A 21645-nucleotide genomic window follows, 5' to 3' on the forward strand; every position below is an offset into this window, starting at 1 on the left:
TTCTGTTGAGTCATTAAAATCGCCTGGTGTTGAACGTAATATAAAGAAGTAGTAATATCTTCTAGTGAACGAGAAAATTACGCCAATAAGAATATTATTCTTTTTCTTTTGAATTTAAAAATGCTCTTGAAATAAAACCCAATCATATATTCATGATCTTTAAGATGGTGCCATTTATGTTTCAATCTGTTTGAATTTTTTTTCAAGTTTTAAAATTACAAAGCTAGATGAAAACTTAATATTTTCGGCACCACTTTTAATCAAGGTGGCAATTTTAACCCTCATGGATTGAGTATGGTGAAGAACGTTTGAGTTTTAGCGGATCAAATCAAAATGTAAATTGGGAGAACTCCTACACAGTAATTGGGATAGCATCATTCATCGTCACACATCATTGAAGAACCGTGGAATAAGCTAAAAGTACGATTTCCAAAGCGATCTATGCAACCTTCGAGATTATCAAGAGTGGTGAACGGTACAAGATGAGTGAGAAGAAATTTGTCTAATTTACAAGAATGCCAACCGGAATGCAAAAAAAAACGATTGCTGTTCCCTGAACGATCGGGGCGGCGGGAGAGAGATATATATCAACTTGTCAGGCAGAAAGATACCAACGAACAAGGACATCAAACACTAACGTTAATGGCAAGAACACTACTTTACTTACTGATGGACGAGCCGCGGCGGACAAATGGTGGTATATTTCGAAGATGCTTCCATCAGCACTGTCGATATTTCGAGCAATTCTACCGGTCAGCACCATAGAAGTTGGGGTAGCAATCAACACTTTGGTTCAGTGAGTTTTTCAATCACGTTATTGAGGACGTCAGAACACACAGCACGACTGTTCCGGAACATCCAATGTCCAGCGCCCTACACACTGATCTATGCAGATGTTTTCCTAGCTTCTCATCATAAAGCCAACCTCTTTAGCAAATTGGTTAAAAGTAGAATGATCGACTCATGCAGCACGGTCTAAAACTGAATCTAAACCAGACCGAATTCTTGACAATCGACCCCAATAAAACAGGCACTATCACTGGCAATAGTAACGACTTGGCAAGCACTGAACAAGTTAAGTATCTCGGGCCCAACGAGTGAACTGCGCATTGAAATTCCTTGACGCATAATTGCAACTTGGTGAAGCAAGATTTCACAATTGGCATTCTTTGTGAGCGACGCAACAACAAATTTCTCAAATTGAGAAATTTTTTTTATTAATGTTGTTCGGCCCTGTTGCCTCTTTTAGTCCTGAATGTTGGCCGACTATCAAAGACCAATGGACTACACCGGACAGATATTGAGTGGGACCAGTAGGGTAATACGCCATGGTCATTTTCGAAATGAGGATCTCCGCGATCGATATGGGAAAGAAGAAGAATGCGCGGACAACTTCGGAAAATTTCAAAAGCAGGCTTATGTCCTTAATTGTCGTCCGGATAGCTGAGTGGTTAGAGCACAAGGCTGTCGTACGGAAGGTCGCGATTCAAATCTCACTGGTGGCAGTGGGAATTGGATCGTGATTTGTCGACTCAGCTGTGAATGAATCATCATCATCAACGGTACAACAACCAGTATCCTGTCTAGGCCTGCCTTAATAAGGAATTCCAAACATCCTGGTTCTGTGCCGAGGTCCACCAATTCGATTACGAGCAGTCGACTCAGCTGTGAATGAATACCTGAGTCATATCAGGGTAATAATCTCGGGCGAGCGTAATGCTGTCCACATTGCCTCCTACAGGATACTGTAATCCTGTAGTGTACCGTTACGGTCTTGAATGAAGTGGTCTAACACACATCAAGGCGCTGATCCAATATGATTGTTGCGACAACGATTATTATTATTATGTCCTTAATGGGAATTCAAAGATATTTTACTCGCCATAAGAATTTAAGAACGGAAGTTATGTCAAGTTGTACGACTCTAACATATTTTTCTATTTTGACGCACCTTGGGACGAATGTTTTCATTGTTTTATTGTGGTGTTCGCTTTTATTGGTACCCGAAAATGGGCCGGTATATGCTATAAGAATAAAAATACCAACGAAGAAAGAATTGTACAATTTTACTTGTTGACAATTAATTGGCGTTTACGTTGGCAATGTTCTGGCATTTCATTCCTCGCCGAAGAGTGAGCTGATTTGTTATTTACAACAATACTTTTAAAAAGTATTCCCTATGCGAAGCTTAAATAAAAGCTTTTCTATTAAGTTGGCAGTCGGAGCAGTATATTCTAAGCGTCTCATCAATCGTCGCGTTTTCACTGTCCGCAGTCAGCTTACCGTGGATGGGTGGATCTATCAGCTTCCTTAAACCGTACATATCCCATAGTTACGTCCAGTAGTAATCGATATTTTCTCGGATTGACCGCATTCGTTTTTGCACTTGCTTTTCGAGAGAAAACGTGATTTTCATAATACTTTTGTGGGCCATTTGATTTTTAGGGACTTGGTACCTTGTGTTCAGGCATACGCCCACCCCATACTCTGACCGGGCGGCTGAATCGCATCAATCCCATCGCATTATTTTTCAAAAGGAAATTGGGAGATTGGCCTTTCCTTGCATTTCGTCACCGTTTGCTTTGGTCCCTGCCTACTTCAACGGCGATATTGCCAATTTCTTCTTATTTGCTGATAAAGACTCTTGACATGCCACATTACTTTCCTGCCTTTGCGAGCATTTTTTTCTATCTTGTTAGATGTTTGACAACGAAATGGGCTCCATTGAATTGAGCACCAGTACTTCTTTCACACACTACAAAACAAATTCAAACAATAATTTGCCATCAGAATATACATTTCTGATAAAAAGGAGCTTTGCCGACTGATACCCCAGAGCCCATCATCCAATTTGCAGCGCAAAATAACTGAGACTGTAAAAAAAATGATCTTAGTAAGGATTACAACAAGCAATGCTGTGAATTTTATCCACCAAAATAGCATGATTGGATATGTAACAATGGACACGAAAAAATAGGACAAAAAATTCAAAATGAAATCGTCCGTAACACCTACTAGGAGAAAATGGAGGCCACCATAATTGTATCTATTAGACGCCCTACACAAAAAGTATCGACTACTGACCACCTGGAGAACATTGAGGCGAACACAAACATAATTTGGCCCTAGTCGCAAATAAAATCCAAGCGGATATGAAGAATACTGCATACAATGCAGTCATCTTAAAGATGCGGGCGTGGGCAGAAGTTTACCACCACTATCCGCAGAGTGGAGAAAAAGACTACAGTCTGAAAAAACTAACAGTCATGTGAATTCGAGTAGTTCAAGAAGCATTAGCACTAGGCTCGGTAATTCGACGAATTAGCAGGATCAATAGCATCGCTGCTCATCCTCCCGAGGCCAAAAGAGAAATCCGATTTCTAATCGCATGGGCATATTGGCGAAATTATTTTGAGTATTTTGATGAATTTTTCCAAAGCACAATTTAAGGTTGAAGCAACTGAAGACGAGCAAATGTTGCCACCATGAAGCATGGGGAAAACGATTGGTCTATGAACCATGGAATTGACTATAAAATATTCTTTGCCTCATTATTCTTTGTCCCATTCTTCTATAACATTATCAGACTATAGCCAAGAGGTTTCACTTCAACCAAATCAGCAGCATATTAGTTTTATCTTTGCAGCAAACTGATAGAAAAGCCGTTGATACTTTATCATGTATCCTTTTTAATTTGGTTCTAGAAAAAGTGATTGGGATGCTGAGAGCAATTTATTCTTCAAATTCACCGAACTGCTGGCTTATGCTGACGCTATCGACATAATGGAAAAACAAAAGATATTGTGCAAACTGCCTTTATGTGGACATTAATCAAGACAAGACGAACATGGTGGTAATATCAACGTTTTTAATTGACCACTGCCACGGTCAACAAACAGGGTAGGAGATTAAACTTTGGAATCGTTCGAAACTTTATTCTACCCGTTAATTATGTCACCTAGAGTATTCATTTCTTTCAAATTGTCCACTTTTGCAACTGCTCATAAATGATAGAACTACAAGAAAGTTTAAGTTGTTTCTGTTCATTTGTATGGTTTGAGGGCAGCGTTTTTGAAATTGTGTTCATAATACATATAGTAGACTATAGTAGAACTGCGTTAAAGGAATATGAGCAAGGTCACATTTCTACGGTTCACGCCCAACTGATATTGCTTAGTATTGGGCCATGGTGTTGCCGCGAGGTTTTTGGTTGGCCCCAAAGTTTATGATACGCAAAAATCTTCTGATCGCTTGCAGATCTTAAGCTATTGTAAGGAGGGGAAAATTTTGAACTTGGATGTCAAATTCAATTAAGCGATGCCGCAACCTCCACAGAGAATTCGTTCCCCACGTTGGACATGTGACAGTTTGGAAGGCTCTTAATGGCAGCCGATCTGTGATGACACTTTTGTTCATTGATACTAGAATCCATTCCAAAGGCTTGTTGTCGTATTTGTGGTGGTTTCAATGAGCTAAGCCAATTTTTATGCATGAGAACGCCGCAGTTTATACATCGCGGCCTAAAATCTTGTTTTTGTAATAGTATGTGCACACGCAGCAAGTTAGTTGAGGAGATTTGTAGTGTCTGCGGCTTTGTGGTAGAGGTAGTATTTCATTCGCCTTTTCTAAGGACAATCTGACTTTTTTCTCTCGTTTTAACACCCCTCAGCTTTCCTAATTCACTCCTTTCAATTTCCTTATTCCCATCCCGACATCCATTTATATTTAACATTTAAAATGATTAATTCTATTTATATGTATATAATAATTAGTAGCTTTTCTTACGGCCGTCGAGCCGCGAAGGTTAAATGCCGAAGACATTTCGAGCAGATTTCAACGGAAGAATTTTTTCATCCTCCAATTTCCCAAGCATTGCCGGCATTTGGAGCAATTCCATCTGTCAGCGCAATTTAAGTCAAGGAAGCAATAAAACGAATGAAATCGGGGAAAGCCAATAGATATCGCATCTGAGCTCTGGAAAGTGAAGAATTGAGACTCAACATTGTGGCTTCTTGAGGAAGATAGAGCACCGTCTAACTGGCAAGGGCGTTTCAATATGGAAAATAGTCCAGTAGTGTTCAAATTACTGTCCGATCCCATTGCTGCTCCATACCATTAAGGTTTTTGAAAGCGTCCTTGACAACCGTATTTGTAACATAGTTCAAATAAACATGAATCAAGCCGGGTTAAGTTACGACTGTATCTACGCCACGCGACGCGGCTACTGGTAGGACTGCCTGTCAAAATTTCTTTATATGATTTTGTAGGCAGCAATACACACTTGAGCGGCGCGACACAGCTGAATTACCTGGCAGAGAATATTTCAGGTGACTGCTACGATTTTTCAATTTTGGTTTATACCCACCTGTTAAAATGTCAAAACATGCAGTTAGCCGCGTCGCGTAGATTCGGTCGCTCCTTTGGCCAAGAACTGCGGAACTACAGACGCAACACACGCTGCGCGGTTACTCATGGAGAAACACCGCGAGGACCATCGCCCTCTTTATATTGCATTTAAGGATCTAGAGAAAGCGTTTGACCGCCCGCCACACAAACTAATCTGCTATGCTCTACGACAACACTTAGAGCCAGAAGAACTCGTGCACTGAGCCCAATTGCTCTACCACGATCCGAAAAGTATAGTTCGAAGTGTGGGGAGTGATCAAAATCGCTTCGTGTCCCTGTTGATGTTTATCGACGAACCTCACCACTCCTCTTTGCTCTTGTTGTGGACACTGTCACATGGGACATCCAGCTTGCCCTGGATTGTAGCACCCTGATTATCATTGGGAATAAATACTTGATTAAATTGTTCCAATACCAAATCTCCCAGAACGCAAAAAGGCAAATGGCTTCCTTGGTAGTGAGGGTGAATCCCATGTACTCGGCCTCAGTGTTCCGGGGTAGCTGAATGAATGTTATTGCAGAGGAAATTATCTTAGGTTTTGTGCACTTCTTGTCAAAGATATATTGAAGACACCTCCGTTCTTTTCTTCCGAAGTGGATTCAGTACATAGCATTTTCTGAGTAGCCGGTGAACATGGCCTTTAAAGTTTTGGAGTTGAATTTCCCCTTTCCCTATTCTTCCGTTCAGCAACGTCGTTCTGTTTCAGAGTCTATGACGTCGACAAACGTTATTGACTTCTCACTTTTTATAGGATCTTCAACGAACGAATTTTCTTATTCTCTTTTGCCGATGGGGCTTTTATTTTTTTCCAGCTCAGTAAGTTCAATTTAGTTTTTGAATGACGATTTTTCTAAAGATTTCATATTTGGTTTTAAGATGTAACTGTTATGGAGCGTGCCCACTTGGGCGACAAATTTGGTTAACAAACTAACAAAGATATGACATTGCTTGGTGTCAGACAAATGTCTGTTTTAGGCAAGTAGTGACCAAAAAGATTTCAGCGATATTAGCTGTAGACTCTAGGTCTAAACATAGCACTACGCTCTTCCTCCCGTGATGTATTGGGCTAATGTTTTCTTATAAATCCTGCCCCAATAAAAGCAAAACCAATGTGCGTTTGATCATAACTTCGGCTAATGGCATTCTCATCACTTAGAAACTGGTGTAAGACAGGATGGAACATATCGCATATATAACTATAAATCTTCAGTTGTTTGCCGTACATAAAAAAGAAGGAGAAAATGGCTATATCGTCAAATCATTAAACACCCTTTGGCTATAGGAAAGGAAATTGTAAATGATCTAGTGACAAATGTAACTGAACAGTTTAATATATCGTTGGTGAAACCGGACAACAACGCTTTCCACTAAGGAGAGAAGTACTTTTGGAAAAAAACATTGGCACCGACTGTTCTCTGTAAATTGTGGGTACATGTGGATTCTTTGAGGAAGGCTGAGTTGCCGCTAAAATAATTTGCTTTAGTTTGTACCCAAACTGATGATTAAATCAGAGATATCGGAATCACAATCGCAAGTGAAGAATTATTCAAGTAAACACTGGCGCAATACACGAAAAAAATTTAAATTTGAATTGAAGTGATAAAAACTTGTTGTTTCTTTTTCGTTGGTGTGGATATTTATTCTTGCAAATACCGATATTTCGGGAACCACTTGTTCCCTTCATCAGTGCAAGAATAACAATATATAATAATATTATATAACAACTTGTTTGCACTGATGAAGGGAACAAGTGGTTCCCGAAATATCGGTATTTGCAAGAATAAATACCCACACCAACGAAAAAGAAACAACAAGTTTTTATCACTTCAATTAATTAATCGTTGGAAACACCGTATAATTTCACTCTGATTAAATTTGAAATTTATGGTTCGGAAGAAATACTAAAATATTTTGGTGCATTAATAAACTATAGACAGGAAGCCATCAAGGGCAGTCCCTTAAAAATCAACACCTTATATTCAAATAAATACCATAAAATGTATGAAAACCATTAGCAACATATTTCTAATTTAAGTCCCACGTAGAAAGAACCGATATATAAATAGTTTGTACCACTCGGTAGTCGAGAACAGAACTTCCGTGTTCGGGATTTAGAATTGAAAACCAGGAAAAATCAAACCGGCGTCACACAGAATGTGAATTACTCATAAACAAATGTAAAGTGACAACGACGATAGCTGAAACTGTTTTTACAGTAAAACAAAACGCATCTAGCTAAAAACAACAACACTGTGCCTTCTACTAAATAAATCCAACTCACAAAATAAATCTAACCGATAAACATGTAGACCTTCAAATTAAAAAAAAAAGTTGCGAAATTAAATCTGCTGAGATACCAACGAACGCCAAAAATTAAACTGAATTACGCTAACAACAACTTTACGAACATCTTAAGGTATTTACTTTTCTCAATCATTGTGTTTGTTTTTTCTCTTGAAAATATTTAAAACGATTATTTCGTATCGCGATTATGATATAAGGTGAAATTAAATGTTTGATGTACTTTCACTGTAATGACCTCTCTTCCTTCTCTCAAATGCTTAGTAGTCATCGAGGTCAACATCATCCAATGGCTCATCGGCTTGTAGTGACTGAAAATCTACCTTATAACGCAAAATTCCTACACGAAATTATACATATAGTATGCACAGGTGTATGGATGAATAGTTTAGCGAGACGAACAGCAACGCGCGGGTGGTAGCCAGATAAATGCAGCATTTGGGAGGGAAATAAATTTTTTTATAGTTTAGTGATAATTAATTACGATACTATCTGACTAAAATTTTTATCTTGGATACAATGTACAATGTAAGCGTCTTATTTATAGGCAAAAGTTGGGTATATAAAAAGGGAAAGGAATCCGAGTCAAATCACCATGACTTACCTCCGATACCACCGAATCCTCTCACAAATTGACTACCTTCTTGTGATTTATCCGTGATAATTTCCAGTGTAGCACCGAAACTCTTGTAGTTGTTCGCAAGCCATTCAAGCAACGGTTGGGATTCCACCAATTCCATTTCAACCCCACTCTATGAAAGAGTTAACGCATTAAAGATTGTGTTTATTCAATGAGGTTCCGCTTGAAGTGTTGCTTGTTAACTTACCTCTTTGTCCGTGAAATGAGACTTGTCTTTTTCTTGTTCGGGCGTCAGATGTAATACTGTGGTCGATGTTGAGTTCGCATGATTTTTTAAAACATATCGTTGAATGTCCAAGTTTTCCCAGCAAATTAAAGTCTCTACAGCACCAAGTTCCAATGCTCGTAGAGTATCCTCAACACCAAAACAGTATTTCCCCGTATCCTAAATTGGAAATAAAAAAATAAATTTAGTTAATAAATAAATATAGTTTTTTGTTGGACTGAAAATCTATATTCAGTTGCGGTAAATCCGTCCAGCAACCCAGGGGGTTTTGAAATCAAAGACACTTTCCGAAACAAAAAAACGGAGTGAAACTTTATACGAAGTCGTACCTTCAATAATTGAAACTATCGTGTGACACTGACTGCTGTTATTTTTCTCGCAGCTAGATACAAGTTTGATTTATCATAGAACATGTTCACAAATGTCTTCCAAAAAATGTTAAACGTAAAATGATCTTTCTTTCTTAAATCGAACAATAACAAGCAGTAGACCTATTAATTATTATTAATTAATTAATTATGGTTGCATGGGGTCAAGGAATGCACTGCAGAATAGACTGACGCGGAATATAGCTCCCTCAAGCCAACCTGTCTCTCTCTCTGAGAGTGATTTGCCTCTCTTCGAAGGTGATATGTGGCTCTCCAGGAGCCAAGCCTCTCGTATACCAAGATGGTTAGTGAATGGTGATAGCCATACCCTATGCGAGTTGACCCTACTATTAAGAAAACGTTACGGATCTATTACCCGCAAACTAAACCCAAACAACCGGGACCCCGTACCGCACACAAACTGGCTAACTAGGCGAAGGCACATCTCCGAAACACAACCTGGTGATTACATCCAAAAGGAGAAAAGTTGGGCGTTAAGTAATGGACCAGGTGAAATTGGCGTACTGCCAATCATCAAACGTCACTACACAACCAGGAAGAAGCAAAAGCACGTCTGAGATCAGTATAACAGACGTTAAGAAGGAGAAGGGCGGAGACAGTGGTGTAGATGCTAAATGCTACCTACGTTATCTAAAGGAAGGCTTGAAACCACCTAAGCCATCTTTACCTAGGCCAAGAAGGCGGAGATTAGCCCATATGAGGGGAATGCTCTCCAAAAACCTAAGAGGGGAGAAATCCCGAGTAGTCAAAGAGTGAAGGCAGAATTCACGAAGCCCGCCAATAGCTATGCTAGTGCAGAAGCATTTGACTGACTACACTGCCACACTTTCGACCAGGTCACATACTGGTGGACTGCGCGACGAAGGACACTGCGGAGTGGCTTAGGATTATAGTTTCTGGTGACAGAGTTTCTTCCTAAAGTCACAACACCAGAGACAGAAGATCTCATTGCCCTCCTAATTGCTCAGAAAGAAGACCTTCATATGCGATTATGGAGAATATTTAGAAGCAAGGTGGAGAGCAGAGCAAGGGTAGACTCCTCGTGATCGGGATGAATGGTCGATCCCTGGAAGCGATCAAACGTCCAAGTTGCCATATCAACTATAGATTTGGCAACATCCTACATAACATAGGAGGAAGCATGCAGACGATTTGGGCCTTATATTGCGGAAAACCAAGAGCTTGCATCATTCTTAAATGTAATTTATAATATATATGTTTCAGAGTTCCTGAGGGGTCCAGTGAGACTTGTATGTCACTGGAAGCTGGAAACAGTGGTAGAAGTCTTCAACGGAATCGTCTTGACGTATATGACGCCAGCTGCCCGCCTAAGACAAGTCATCTGTTCTGAGAACAGAGGTACGAAAATTCTTCAACCGGGTAAAACAAATCGGAGGCTGACCGAGGTGCAAAGATGTACTGGATGCATATAGCAATACGATCAGAGAACCAAAACGGAACAGCTTCAGAGAATTCTGTGAAGAGATCGAAAAAAAACAACAATCAACCAAGCTATAGCCAGGGGAATATCTTCTATCTTCTGAAGTAGGAAGATGGGAGATTTACCGAGAATAGGGAGGACAGAGTATACCTGGCAACAACATTCTGACTGGCACCCCAGAAACGAATAAAGGGGGAAGAAAGGAGAACTGGAAACTCGCAAAAAAGATATGCTCGAAAGCTAGAGTAAGGTGAGTAGTGGGAACCTTTAAGCCACTAAAAATCACCCGGAATAGATGGGGAATCATATTGGAACCTCTTTTAAGTGTGGTAAGAGGTCAAATAACCCTGTGCTATATATTAAGGGCATGGAAGCAGGCAAAAGTGGACCTTATTCGGAAAGTGAATAAAAAAAATCCTTTGCACCCTACATCTTTCAGTCCAATTTGCCTAACATACTTCGTACTTAAAACGATGGAGAAGGCCATACACAACTACATTAGAGCTAATGTTCTAATGCGTAACCCCTACATCAGTGTTAACACGCTTACTGGGCAGGACGGTTAAAACACCGACAACATTGTTTTAATCTGTAGAGGCAAATATAAAGATACTCTATGTGATAGAGTTCAAAGTGGACTAAGAATTACTTGTGCCTGCTGCAGGAAGGCGGACCTGCGTAAAACCGCCATAGTACCATTCATTAGAAAATGTAAGCTTCATCACCTGACAGTCATAAGGTTACATGGCATGGAGGTGAAACGGGGAAAAGACGTCAAATGGGAATTACACTGACCAATAATTTCTCTGCAGTCGGGGACACTTGTCTGAAGACAAGGAAGGCTCTGATGACTTGCAGGTCCATAGCAGAAAAAAAATGAGGTTGAAATCCGAAGATACTACTTTGAATATATACTACAATAGTAAGGCCTGTGATTACTCGGTCTGGGCAGAAAGAACTGCACTCACCACAAAGTCGGGGAATTACACAAACTCCAAAGACTGGCTTGCGCATGTATCTGTGGGGCAATGAGGACATGCCCAACGGCATCCCCGGATGCTCTTCTGCGATTAAACTTTCTCCATCTGCATATACATACGCAGCCAATGAGGATGATTTTTAGGATGGTCGGGAGTATCAGTGAGGCGGGAGCTACTTAAATCGAAGATATTCTTTCTAGGCGGGAGCCCGAATTATTGATAGCGAGTGATACCATGACAGCCAGGTTTCACTTGAATAAGAAGTTTGAAACACGTTGGAGTAACAGGGTAAACTGGGGTAGCGCGACTGTGAAATAGGGTTTAAACCAGCATTGATTACTTAGTACACTGACCTACGCCGAGCTCACTGATTCAAGGAAAATGTACTTGGAACCAATGGGTAAGCACAACACTGGCATATTCTAAGCGGAAATATACCCTATAGATCAATGTGACTCCTTTAATCTCTAAAGGAACTGCAGGTTTCACAAAATTACTATTCTGATCGACAGCCAAGCGGCAACCAAGGCACTTAGGTCCAACCAGGTTAAATCTAAACTGGTTTGTGAATGCCTTGAGAGAGTGAATACGCTCAACTCGTACAATAAGGACTGGATACTTTGGGATCCAGGCCATCTTGGGATGGAAAGCAATGAGACAACTGGCCAAGAAGGGAACAGGGATGTCTCTACACTGGCCACAACCCTTTTGTGGAACATACACACAGGATTGTTTAAGCCCCACCAAGACGAAGCTCCAGATTATAGTGGGAATACTCACTGGTCGCTGTCGACTAAACTATCACCTGGAGAAACTAGGGATATCTATGGATATTGCCTGCAGGTTCTGTGCGGAATGTGTCGACACATCCATACACGTTCTGAGACAGTGTCCAGTACATGCGCAAAGTAGGTCGGGGCACCTGGGAGTATACTTAATACCAGATGACAAATTGAACTACTTCGAACTACGGATTACATTAAAATTTCAGACGGTTATATGCTTGCTTGATATACTATAGGTAAACTACAACCAGTAAAAGGGCACAATAGTTCTTTAAGGATACAGTGCAAGTTCCCTTAATAATATAATAATAAGGTTGCATCGTTTGGGTGAAATAGCCCAACAGAAATGTCAGTCCTTATGACCTCTCATGAAATGCAAAACGTTATGACGGCTCATGGAACCACATGCAAAAATGACTTCAATATAAAACAAATTTGATTTGCCTTAAACTTTATGTGCAGATTGCAATTTTTCACGGATGCAAAAGCAGGAAATGAAAGCATTCTTGCCAGACCAGATTCAAATATTTACTGGTCAAAGCATATATGACGAATAGACAACTTTGAAATTCAAAAATGTTGCCGAGAATGGTATGCAGGCTGTACCTAATTGACCAATTTCAAGATTACAGAATCAACAAGAGTTTTGAATCACTCGCGATACCATAATCCCGGGTGCATCCGAGGCTGGAGCGGGGTCGACACTTCCATGTCGATCTGTGAGTAAAAATTCAATAAATATCTATCACCCCAAGATTGAAAAGTTTAACATCGAAAATTCATTCGAATTGAGGTGACTTATTGTTTGTAGTGGGAATGTGTGTACTTGATATTGTATTATGAATTACAAATTTTATAATGGAATACGCAGAACACCAATGTGGGTCAATATTTTCTTGTGGAATGCATAGTGTTTCGTCATTTAACATTAAGCTATTAAACACGATTCAGCCATGAGTCAACAAGGTTTGAGGGAAATATGTATAATACAGTGCAAAATTCTGTAGGTACAAGATAATTAGTAGGACTAATAAACACCTCAAAACGAGCGAGATTTTGTTCGAAGATTAAAGAAGCCAAGTCAGATGGAATGATTGCAAAAAAACAAACCGATGTATTAGTTGCAGAAAAAAAAAAAACAAAATATAAGAGGAAAAAGGCGAACATTGGCTCCGGAAATCAAAGATATTTGGCATTTTGAAAAAGTGGAAATAATTTCCATTATGTTTTCGGCCGAAGTCCGATAGTAAGAGGAATATCAATCTCTTCCGAACGTATTTCCATGACACTTATGACCGTTTTACTTCTTGGCCAGCACCACACATTGAACGGCATTGTTTTCACGTTTGCTTTCAATTTATATGGATCTACGGGTGCAAAAAGTATGCGCTAATGTTTGATAAATGTACCATCAATAATATTGAATTGTCTGCCGGCGTTTTGTTGATGACTATGTAAAACGAGTTTTAGATATCGTTAGTAAGTAAAATCGTGCAAATCAACGAACATGCAACTTTGTTATAAATTCACATTTGGAAATTATTCAGACTTGAATAGTCTTTCGACTTTTGTAAATTTGGGGATTTGGGTAGTTGAAATTACTGACAAAGAACCGCCAAAAACATAAGAAATCTATTAAAAAAATTCTGATGTCATAAGACACTAATATCCAGTGCAGAAGAAAAGAAACTTTATGATAGTGACATTGCCATTTCAATTATAGTAGAAAACTAGTTTTCGGTCGCCATGTAGTAGAAAGTTGTGTTTTAAAGTTTGATTATACAGACACGTAAAGGGAACGACCCGATTCCGTGTTTTTGGTGCTTGTGGTTATATATGCCCGTAATGTGAGCACGACGATAATTTCAACACTATATTGGATCAGTTGGAATCAGATTGCACAAAGTATAGACTGGTACTCAACGGTGACCTCTGCCGAATAATAATAATCGTTGGATCAAGGCCTTGAAGTGCGTTAGAGCACTTTATTCAAAACCGTAGAGGTATACTACGATACAGTACACAGTAGGAGGCAATGTGGTCAACATTACGCTCGTCTGAGATTAATACGCCGATTTGACTCAGTTAAACTGGTATTCGACATTAAGTCACGACAACAAATTCCTTGGCCACCAGTGAGATTTGAACGGCAACCTTTCGCTATGACAGCTTAGCGCTCTAACCACTTGAGCCATCCAGGAACAACAATTATACATGTCTGCATAATTCAACCTTAACTTGGAGGCGATAAGAGGCCCAACTCTAGACTTATTCGGGAAAAGAGGGCACGCTAAACTACTCTTAGAAAAGGGGAATAATCTAGTCAGTGTTAAATGCCAAATACACAACCAAAGAATAAATTAAATTATTAATTTCTTATTCTATGAAAGGAAATCGATCATACCTGAGAAATTTCATCAAAGTATCGGCCGATTAGTTTCTTCTCTTGAATGAATTTCACGTTTTGTAATGATTCAGCTGCCAACTCTATTGCTTGATTGAATCCATTTTCGCCGCCATAAGATACATCCACCAGTTTGATAATTTTACTTTGCAACCTCTGGAAATAGACAAGAATACGATTTTGTCATTACTTGCAACCCTAAACTAAATTCAAGTAATTACTTACAGGATCAAACATGTCCGATTGACTCAATTCAGTTTTGAAATCAGCACTACCAGCCAAAATTAGTCCTGCTATGTTTGGCTTATCGTTTGTGATAAATAATTGTGTTGCCACTTCCGCCACTTTTCGAACGTAATTGTGCCTCTTTTCCATACGCAGACGGGCAAAACGAAGTGCTGACTGACCACCACGACCGTGTTTCTTCGGCAAGTCTACTGTGAATTTATGCAAAACTTCTCTGGTATTTCCCTGCGAATCAATTGCCAATAAGTTTTCATCGCTTACTAAGGTAGCTTCACATCCTTTACCTGGAGTGTACCGAATAGAGCGCCATTACCATCCATAACTATAAAACCGAATTTATTATCATCTGCCAAAAGCGCCGTTAATGCTTCAGTATGAAATTTGTTGTCGCACAGATAAAGTGAAGTATTAATTGGCTTAAATGGTTCGAAATCTATATTGACTTTTTTCTCCTTTCCTTCTTCTGTGACGATAGTGCCACAATAAATTACTAAACCGTTTGGAGGCACTGCAATTGTACAAATAAGGATGTTGATAATAATTGAATGTTTCGCATTTGCACTTTGAATAACAGCGTCAGATAAGTAGTTTATATTTACCTTTGGTGTACAGTTTTAGTCGATGCTGTACGGAGGTAATGGCACCCAAGACAGAAAGTCTGTTCACGCGAGATTTTATATTCGATGCAGTACCAAATTCATCAGCTAACATTTTGCTTACACGGGAAATTTGATCTTTAGGTGGAATAATTAATGATATCATGCTTGTGCCATTTCTGAAAGGAAAAATGCGATTAGAAATGTTACATGAATTGGTGGGAATTCTCTCAATATATGACACTTTAAAATTAATCTGCAAATTCAATAAGTCATAAACTTCGTTTAGAGCGATCCTAAGCAGAGTTGAAAATGAGAAAAAAGGGGGAAGTCCGCTTTATTTGTCCAGGCTGAATTTTTTTTACTTCTGGGAGGAGTAGGTAGACAGGTATCAGTGGCGGCTCCGAAGAGCCCAGTTAGCACTGCTGTCCTACATGAATAGAATACCAACAAGGAAAATTTGCTTTTTTGGTATTTCTCGGAAAACAAATACGGTATCCATGTGTTATGCTTGGAAATATTTTTTTATATTTCTGCGAATATGTGAGTTACTGACTGATTTGTTGATAGAACGCACCATTTTATGTTACCATTAAGTTAGTGCAGATGAAATGTCGGCTTTAATAATGAAATAAATTGAGTTGCCTTTTTGATTTATCAAACCACCAAGTAGTGCTGATGGTATTGAATAATAGTCGCAGATCAGCACAATGGCTACATATCGGGTAATGGTGACTGTTTGGTGGTCTGCAGCCGGAGTTACTCATTATCCTTTTTTACAACGTGGTAAAACGATTAGCTCGATGAAATGCATGGGGAATGGTGTATTCAACGGCCTTGATTGCTCAGCAGAGATAGAGTGATACTGTATCATGACAAAGCACTACCTCGTATCCAGAATAACGGCCCAAAAATTAAACGAATTGCAATATGAGACCCTGCCTCATTCCCATATTCGCCCGACCTCTCGCCAACCGACTACCACTTTTTTAAGTATTTGGATCACTTTTCAGTGGAAAAATAATTTAACAATCAAGTAGTTATCAAAGTTGCCTTCGCGGAATTTCTTCTTCAGACTTCTGCTCTTGCTCTTGTATCTCGCTGGGGAAAGTGCCTCAAATCTGTTGGTGCTTATGTATTTTCGTAGGAGTTACAGTTGCTTAAAACTTTACTACTAAATCCGACGTTTCATCTACAACCCCCGACAACATTGAAGGAAGAAGTTCCCACTTAAAAGGTCTGAAGGAAAAAGTCCGCAACTTTCATCTTATTCCTATTTTTAATTTTATAAAAATATATGCATATGAATAAACCTCTTCAATTTGAGGACATATCCCCTCCCCTCCTCCTTTGTACTATCCTCAGCAAAACAAAAATAAAATGCTGAGATCAGAGAAAGAGATAAACAAAATGCAGTTGGAGTTACTCCACTATGGTGAATCCCACCAGATCATTTTTCTTGGGAAGAGCCAGGTCTCGCGAAGGGCCGCCAGGAAAATGCATTCCATGTCGTTAAAAATAAAAATGGACGTGTTGAATTAAAAGCTGACACTAACACACACAGGGTACCGAGCAGTTCTGTTGCGTTTATGACAAGAACGATGGCGAAAATATTTCGAGAAGATTTCAACAGAAGAATTTGTTCATCCTCCACTTTCACAAATACTACCGACATTTGAAACAATTCTACCTGTTAGTGCGACTGAAGACGATGAAGCAATAAAACGAATGAAATCGAGGAAAGCAACAGGACCTGACGACATAGCTTCTGAAATCTTGAAATCGAAGAATTAAGGCTCAACATTGTGGCTCATTGAGTCGGGCTATTAAGGAAGATAGAATACCATCTATTGTTCCAATATGAAAAATAGGTAGTTCAGTAGAGTGTCCAAATTACTGTCCTATCCTGTTGCTGTTCGAAACCATAAAGATTTTTGAACTACTTTACAACCGCATTCGTGACATCGTCCAAATAAACGTGAATCAAGCTGGGTTAAGATACGGCCGCATCTACGCTACGCGACGCGGCCACAAACTGCTTGGTTTTGTAGCCAGCAATACATACTTGAGCAACATTGAACGGAGCGACATTCAGTCATACAACGCGACGCGGCCGAATTGTCTGACAAAAAATATTTTGCACTGTCAGGTGCCATTACCATATAATGATCTCAGTTGCTTGCTACGATTTGTCAATTTTGCTTTGTAACCACCTGTTAAAATGTCAAAATATACAGTCGAATGTAGTATCGCGTCGCGTAGCGTAGATTCGCTCTTACTTTTAGTCAAGAACTGCGTAACTACTTACGCAATACACACGGCGCGTTTACTCATAAAAGAAGGGCCCCTCGCCACTTTTCTCTGCTGTTGTTATGGCCACACAGTACATCCAAAGTCCAGCGCCCTATACACTGGACCAGATCAGGCCGAGCAATTGGGAAACCGATCAAAACGAGCTGACCCCTTCCAATGAATGGGACACAGACTACAGAAGATACTCCAATCTACAGCTCTGAACGGATTTGCCATGAACAATGCTTAGGCCTGACGAGAGCGAGGTCGAAGAGGAGGGAATCCCTCAGGCGCGGGGTTTTCTCGAGGAGCCTGGTCTGGCACTTCATGTATGAAAGGTTTTGTTTCCACTCTAAAGCCCGATAACACATCATTGTAGTGGATTCCTTCCTTCCTCAAAACAAATTTGTGCGTTCACATAGACACAAAAAAAAATTTCTTGGCTACATTCTGGGTCAGCATAAAAAAGCACATAACTTCCAGGAAGTTACATTTATCTACATATGAAAAATCGCAAAGTTAATTTCAAAATGGAGAAAAACGAAGTTAGAGCAGTCATCAAGCACCCGTGCCTAACAAAATATCTACCGGAGACATACAAAGCGACTTGGAGACATTGAAAGAATCTGCTCCTCCGTGGAATATGGATGTTACACGGTCCAGTTTAGATAAGCATCGTAAAGAGGGCCCATCCATGTCCTTCATTGCAGGCAACGTGACAAAAATCGCAAGTTTTGTTTGTCGTAGGGTGACAATCAAATCGAGTCGACATTTCGAAGGAGAATCTCGAGAAGTTCCCAAGCGGATCAGAATTTTTTTAGTCACGAATGACACACGGATTCACCGTTTTGATCATGAAACGAAACAACAATCCATGACTTGGAAACTAGCCTTATCACTGACGCCAAAGAAATTCAAAACATCTTAGCGGCGGGAAAGGTTATAGCATTCGTTTCCTGGGGCATTAAGGAATAATTATGGTGAAATACTTGAAAAAGAAAGCTTCTATCACGGGCTCTAACTACGCCAGGCCAAATAGGAAGATTGCGGGAGGCTATTAAGGAAAAAAAAAAAAGACGTAGCAAGTTGCGAGCTGGAGTGCTGCTCCGCCAAAACAACGCTTCGGCTGCATGAACCAGCTCCCGGTGATCTTTACCTCTTTTCTCGGTCCAAGGAACATCTCTGAGGCACGAAGTTTGAAGACGATAGCCAAGTTATGTCGCCGTTGACACATTTTTAGAGGAGTTTGATAAAGATTTTTTGTTTTTTGACACGTTATACATGATTGACAATGGTCGCTAAGCGGGGCATAGCGCAACAATTGCGCCATCATTGCTTTTTTGTGATGTGTTTCAGCTCCCGTCCTGTTCTCATACTGAGTGAATTTCACTGTACGGTATAGCCATCAGAGGAAATGGCGCCTTTTTCTAGTGTGTATCGTTTCGGGATTGTGTCGGACCAGATTACTCCTATGAAATACCAGAGACAGTTTCTAAGGAAGGTTTGCAACTTTCGAGATTTTGAGAGAATAGGCGAAAACAAGAATGAAATGAAAAATGATTTTTTATATACATCACTTTCTTTTTGGGATATCTGCGGTTTTGATTTCCCATTTTCATCAATTCAATATGTTTCGTTACTTTGAAAATTGACTTAATCTATGCTTATTTATTGAGAATTTCATGTTGAATCCAAATCATCAATATTTGCGAGATTTGATTCATCAACATATTTTCAAGGTACTGAGCGAATTATCGGAAAACTTTGGGTAATATTTTATTTTGGCTCTTTTTACCAGAATCCATGTCAAAATACGAAACCACGAAATCGGAAAATCTCCCCTAAAATCTAATAGAAGAGCATAAAATTGATCCCAAAAAAAAAAAAAACCAACTCCAAATCCGTAAACAATATTTCTATGTTAGAGACCTATAAGGACCTAATACTCCGTCTATCTTAAAACACCAAAACAATGATTTGTGACGGAGCGTTTTTCTAGTTCTTCGTTTAGATAAGGGTCCAATTAGGAATTTATGGCCCCCGGACTACCAGTCATAAGGAGGGATCGAATTCAAAATCAAATTGACTTGTTTTCCCTCCAATGAATAGTTCGTAGGCGGGATGCTGTGATTCTCAGAGGTCCCAGGTGATAAAATCCTCATTTGTCATCAAAGCTAAGCAATGTGTAAACTAGTCCACATCTAGATATATCCCACCAAGCCTAACTGAATCTAGAACTCCGAAGATTAGAGACGCAACTGACACGTCGCTATTCGGTCGATCACACTAAATTAGTCCAACCGCACGTTTGAGTGTTTCAATTAGAACCGGCTAACGGTGGACTAAGCTATAAATGCTTTTTAGTACTCCATTTACCACGCTCAACTCCAGAAGCTGTGGTTGAAATCTGCCCTTCTAGCTGAATTCATTTTGGCCGGTAAAACACTCAAACGAGTCGAAGAGTCCAGCGGTCACTCTCAGATGCAGTTCCACCTGTTACGGAAAACAGTTAAGTTAGCTCAACACTAGAAAGAAGCATCAAGTGACACTGGTATTTCCAAGAAACCGCCAATCCAATCACTTTTCGTGAATTTGTGAAATTTTTGTTGGAGGAACTGTGTGAGACGACTGGCCTTTAACGCTGGAGTGGTTTGAGGGAGGTGACAGTGGTGGGTGGGAAACCAAAGCAGGCGTGATGACAACAGCCTTCGGCCAACAGTCAAACGAGCTTGAAGATGTTTTGGTCCACTTTCAACGCACACCACCGCCCGCCCAGCACAGCCAGCCGTTCTCGCCCCAAGCATGCAAAGAGCCAACTCAGACCGTGGCCTGGCAAGACATCGACGAACATAACCTCTACACTTCACATTTCCTCAAGGACCCGCACAAAGGACCGTCCCTGTCACATTCTAGCACTTCACCACGATGCAGTTACGTCTGGCAAACATTTTCTTACTCACCCGCGAGCCATTTCTAAACTCTTGATGAGTTTCTTGATTTTCCAGATTTCCACATTGCGATCTGCTGACGTTTCTTCGTTCGACATTTTTGCGAATTTCCAAAATCACTGCGATTACGGAGCGATCAAGACGTGAGCGAGTAAGTCGATGTGTGCTATGTAAATTACAAAAGTGCCGTGTGTCGCCGTCGATGCGGAGTGTACGCGAGCGCCGACGGTTCGACGGAGACGGGGAAATTGGGTTGAGAACGTCGACGGCGAGAAAGCTCTCGTGGCAAAATATGGCCGTCAGCGGACTCGGGTGCCGACGCGGCCCGATCCGGGGTGAGAACGTCAATCAAGGGCCGAAACAGCGCCGATCACGCACGCAGGCCTCCGCTCACTCGTCCTCGCAACCGACACAAGTCCTTTTCAGCCGCTGTCGCCCTGCTGTCACTGTCACCGCTGGACACTCCGTTGCCTTCCTCCGGTTCTCCGCGGTTCACTTTCCGCTTTGCTTTGTCGCTGCTTCTTCGGGTCCGCTCACACGCCGCCGCTGGCCGTTCTCTCTCGCCTCCTCCTTTCCTTTTCGGACGACCGCAAACGTCAAATCTGTTTTCTCGATTTATCCACGAATACTGAAAATACTTGGGGTTATTTCCACTCGAAAACTATCTCAAACGGTGCGCTCACGATTACTGAATGCTTTTACGGCGAATTTTGAAGGAAGTCAGCGAATACATGGGCACTAATTCACGAATTCGACACTCCAGGTCCTGGCCTCATGTGGAAAAGTCACAAGTGAGATGGGAAAGAGAGAGCCGAGCCGAGGTGCATCGCGGACAGATCATCAGCGCTGGCCATCGGCAACGCTGGCAAATGTATGGCGAATGTTGACAGCACTTGTACGGTGTCTCGGCTAAGGTGAGAAACGCAAACTTGGCATTCAGCTGATAAGCAACGTTCGTTTCGGCTCGCAACATTCAAATTTTATTTAAAA

General features: G+C 40.5%; 1 protein-coding gene across 2 annotated transcripts in view; it reads right to left on the minus strand.

Moving 5' to 3' along the window:
• Positions 1-21490, minus strand: part of LOC119647989 (eukaryotic peptide chain release factor subunit 1) — a 26456-nt gene extending 4966 nt beyond the window's left edge. The window contains exons 1-9 of one of the 2 annotated variants that reach the window (XR_005249000.1): positions 21339-21490; positions 20668-21283; positions 15419-15594; positions 15104-15327; positions 14799-15044; positions 14574-14729; positions 8536-8733; positions 8313-8460; positions 7832-8048 (exon numbers count right to left, since the gene is read on the minus strand). Coding sequence is in view for 1 of the 2 variants with exons in the window: in XM_038049374.1 (XP_037905302.1) it covers positions 8313-8460; positions 8536-8733; positions 14574-14729; positions 14799-15044; positions 15104-15327; positions 15419-15594; positions 20668-20753 (1234 nt within the window). In the remaining variant the exon portion in view is untranslated. The remainder of the gene's footprint in view (positions 1-7831; positions 8049-8312; positions 8461-8535; positions 8734-14573; positions 14730-14798; positions 15045-15103; positions 15328-15418; positions 15595-20667; positions 21284-21338) is intronic. The other variant, XM_038049374.1, reaches the window with a different exon arrangement.
• Between the last annotated feature and the right edge of the window lie 155 nt (positions 21491-21645).

Source organism: Hermetia illucens, chromosome 2 (genome assembly GCF_905115235.1).
Source record: "Hermetia illucens chromosome 2, iHerIll2.2.curated.20191125, whole genome shotgun sequence".
Classification (NCBI taxonomy): domain Eukaryota; kingdom Metazoa; phylum Arthropoda; class Insecta; order Diptera; family Stratiomyidae; genus Hermetia; species Hermetia illucens.